Source organism: Apodemus sylvaticus, chromosome 19 (genome assembly GCF_947179515.1).
Source record: "Apodemus sylvaticus chromosome 19, mApoSyl1.1, whole genome shotgun sequence".
Taxonomy (NCBI): domain Eukaryota; kingdom Metazoa; phylum Chordata; class Mammalia; order Rodentia; family Muridae; genus Apodemus; species Apodemus sylvaticus.
The window spans coordinates 57470856-57475153 of NC_067490.1; the positions used below are offsets into that span (position 1 = coordinate 57470856).

The following is a 4298-nucleotide window of genomic DNA, read 5'->3' on the forward strand; positions in this document are numbered from 1 at the left end:
ATTCCATTAAAAATCATAAGCACAAATAACTCAGACTCTCTCCACCCTACATTTTCCATAGGAAAATTATATTCACTACAGACATTAGAATATTCAAAGGGTCTCTCTCTCTCTCTCTCTCTCTCTCTCTCTCTCTCTCTCTCTCTCTCTCTCTCTCTCTCTCTCTCTCTCTCTCTCTCTCTCTCTCTTCTCTCTCTCCAAACAGATTAGGCTCAAATTTCATGTCTGGTTTAGCCTAGAATGAATTGGATTCCTAAGATCATATGATAAGAATCACCTAATATTCTGAATAAAATCTAAGAAATCAAAGCTCAGGAAGCACCATCCAATGAAAATACTTAGGTAGAAAAAAATTGAAATGTTATTGAAAATCTCACTTAGCAAAAGCACTGGATGTAAAAATTAACAAAACTCCACTAATAGAGCCACTGAAGTAGACCAGTGAGGGAAAACCCAAGTGTCTATTTTAGATTAGAACATTAACAAAGGACATTGGTCCAAGGATATAGGAGGCCATATTTCACTGGGTTCACAAAAACATCCTAGGAAAGAATACCTCAACGACTTCTAGCTAGCTGTGAATATACTTTATCTTTATATGAAAGAGATAAACTAGTAGACATACTTAATCTAATAAGAACGAAAATTCTTAATAAAAGAGTGATCATTAAGAAAGTAAAAGAAAAGAATTGCAGGAGTCTTGACAACAGCAAATGTTGTTCTCAATTTATTAGTTAATCTGATTGTCAGGTCTAGATGGGGCATCTCTGAGTATGATAATTAAGGGAGTAGTTTCCTGGCTTGGAGCAATCCAGAGAGGCTGGTGAGTTTAGTTTTAGAGCATGGGTCTCATGGTGACCCTGGGTAATGCATCTAGATCAGCACCTTTATTTTTGTGAGGACAGACAGAGCTACATCTCTACCTGGAAAGAATTTTCTTTCCAGTGCTGTTATCTTTCCTTACCAACCTCTTCAAAGCTCCCTTTACATCTTTGTTTCTTAAAGTATAAATGAGGGGGTTTAGAGTAGGAATAACCACGGTATACAAAAGGGTGATAAACTTTCCCTGACTGTGTGCATAGGAGCTGTTAGGCTGGATATAGATAGCAGTGATTGTGCCATAAAATAGTACTACTACCAGCAGGTGGGATCCACAGGTTCCAAGAGCTTTACCCCAGGTTAGAGCTGCCCTTAACCTCATCAATGCTTGGGCAATGTATCCATATGACACCAAGATGAGTGTCAGGGGAAGGAGGAGCAATACCAAGGAAGCCATGAATAGCTGCACTTCATTGGTATGAATGTCTACACAGGCCAACTTGATCATGGCAGGAACTTCACAGATGAAGTGATAAATCCTGTGGTTCCCACAGCGAGGCAGGCGGAGGGTGACGGTGCCCTGAATCAATGTGTTGCCCACTCCACTCAACCATGCCACTCCTGCAAGAGACTGGCAGAGCCGTGGGTGCATAACTGTAGCATAGTGAAGTGGTCGGCAAACAGCAGCATAACGATCAAATGCCATAACTGCGAGGAGGACACATTCAGTGGACCCCAGAGCCAGAGACACATAAAGCTGAATAGCGCAGCCTGTGGCAGTAATTGTCTTGGCTGGGCCATGGAGGTTCCACAGCAGCTGAGGAACAATGCTGGTTGAAAAGCAGATATCAACGAAAGAGAGGTTGGTAAGGAAATAGTACATGGGCGTTTGGAGCGCAGAATCCAAACAGGAAATGAGGATGATCGCAGTGTTGCCTACCAGTGTCAGGAGGTAGGAGATCAGCACCACCACAAAGAAGATCTTCTCAAGTTGTGGCTGATCAGAGAAGCCCACCAGGATGAAATCACCACCCGAGCTCTTGTTAATTGTCATCACTCTACTCACAAAAAGGAGGGTAAAAAGTGCAGAAATACATGTTAGATAAAGAGTAATGTAATGTGATCAGAAATCCTCTTGAGGGACATGGACTCTAAAGGAAGTAGAAGATGGGATATGTTCTATACAGGGGAAAGGCAGGAGGGAGAGAGACAGAGAGAGAGAGAGAGAGAGAGAGAGAGAGAGAGAGAGAGAGAGAGAGAGAGAGAGACTGAGGTTCTTCAAGGAGGAAAGTCAAAGAATACAGAGTACACTGAGACCTGTTAAAGGTACAGAGCTACACATAGAACTACAAACGACAAAGGAATGAGGTGAGAGAAATTGTCTTACCCAGGGAAGTGGACACCAATTGGTTAAGCAATTCCAAATGTCCAGTCCTAAAAACACATAGGAGTAACATTATACAGATTGAGCAGGATACACATACTCACACCCACACACACACACATAGACATTTGTAAATGTAGGTATACATGTAATAATTAATGAAGAAAAGCCATGGATTGGAAAGAGAATAAGAGGAGTATATTGGAGGATATGGAGGAAGGAAAGAGAATGGGTAAATGATCTAATTATATTACAATCTCAAAAAGTAAAGAAAAAAATGTTCCAGAAAGGCTCAGAGCTATAAAACAGAACATGTAGAAAACACTCAACAATCAATGATTGCCCAATTCTTCTAAGTTGCCTCAATTGTTCTTTCAGGAAATTTGCCTTTTTCTTCCCCACCTTGTAAGACTATCAGCAACAGGTAGAAAGAGAGATTGCAAAGATATAAACAAGGTCTTTGGAGGTATCCAATTGTGTCCATAGGAAAAGTAACAAAGATGCATTTGGGGAGGAAAAAAAATAAAAGGACATGTTACTGTACTTCTCTACCTTAAATGAGAATTTGTAAGCTATTCTATTTCTCTACCTTACATTTATATTTTAAAAAGCACCATGCTAAGAACAAAGTGCACAACCGTAATGACTTAACTGTTAGATATCATGCATGGACTGTTTTTTTTTTTTTTTTTTTTTTGCCAGAATTTTTCTTATGGTAACAGGCAGTCTGGAGTGTTTTAACAATCAATGTAGAGTATTCTTGTTAGTTTTGAATAATTTTAGAGTGTTGTAAAATTGTGTCAGCATTGTGCATTTTCTTTTTAGGATACAGTACCTATGACTCAATTTTTCATTTTTAATAGCTCTCTCTTTGAACTTGTGCTTTATTAACTATTTCCCTTATTATTTTAGTTTCATAGTATACAAGCAACAGGGGATATAAGTCTAATGGATTTCTTACTTTACATAGATCCTTTAAATATTTGTGTTTACATTGTACATGATTCTGTGCTACATGATACCATTTTCATAGAAATGTACATTGTATCTGGATTAAAACCCTTAATTTCCTATTTAATTTGATTATTTATCTAAGATTTTTCATGACTATCGTAGATAGGAAGCCTTATAGGTGATCACTTATCTTTTGGCTATAACTCTTCATTACTTAACCTCTTAAAGTCATAAATATAGGACGTTCAGCAATGTAAAATTATTTATAAAAAGTAATCAACTTCATACACTATCAATCAATTCAGGGTTTTGTAAAATATTTGTCTTCCTTTCTGTTCTCAGAATGATATCCCACTTGTGTTACTTCTTACCAAATCAAGTTTTAACTTCTTTATTCATCCTGTGTCTCTCCCTAAAACTATTTCAGTTATACCTGCCAACTTCTACCCACATGTCAGTACTATTTCCACATGAACATCTGCCTAGCAGCACTGTCAACCACTAAGCATCCCTCCTGAAACCTCAGTTGCTTTGTTTGTAACCATGCAAATTTGCGCATGAGCCCACTTTCACAGAGTAGACCACATGTCTTAAAAGGGGAAGGAAACATTTAATGAGCATAAATGTTATTTTTAATCCTTTTCTTCTTATCTAAAATGAATGATTATTTTAAAACAACAGAATAGACATAAATGTACTTTTAATAAGCTGATATCTTTACTATTTTATTAAATTCTTACCCTTTCTCACTTTCCTTTCTTAACTAGCAAATGTTGCTAAAGGCATCTATTAAATATACTGTGTGATAACATAATGTTTCATAAATTATCTAATTCAAAGCTTACATTTATATGTTAATATATTCACATTTATTGAAAAATAAACTTAAAATGTAAAAATTTTAATTAAATTTATAAAAATCGAAGAATGTGTCTAACACTATTAAAGTAGCAACACTAATTTCTCTCCAACAGAATCTACATATGAAAATTCATCCCTGGACAATAGTTTGCATGTCATACATTCACAGAATTCAGATTCGAGAACCTGAACACATTCATTAATACATATTTGTTGAAAAACAAATGTGTGCTGGGTGGTGGTGGCACATGCCTTTAACCCCAGTACTTGAGAGGCAGAG

The 4298-nt window shown here is 37.0% G+C and overlaps 1 protein-coding gene across 1 annotated transcript; it reads right to left on the reverse strand.

Annotated features, from left to right (window-relative positions):
* Positions 1–919: 919 nt before the first annotated feature.
* On the reverse strand, positions 920–1873 carry LOC127669831 (olfactory receptor 2G3-like). The gene has a single exon (XM_052164047.1). It carries the CDS (start codon positions 1871–1873, stop codon positions 920–922), a length of 954 nt encoding a protein of 317 aa, XP_052020007.1.
* Positions 1874–4298: the final 2425 nt, after the last annotated feature.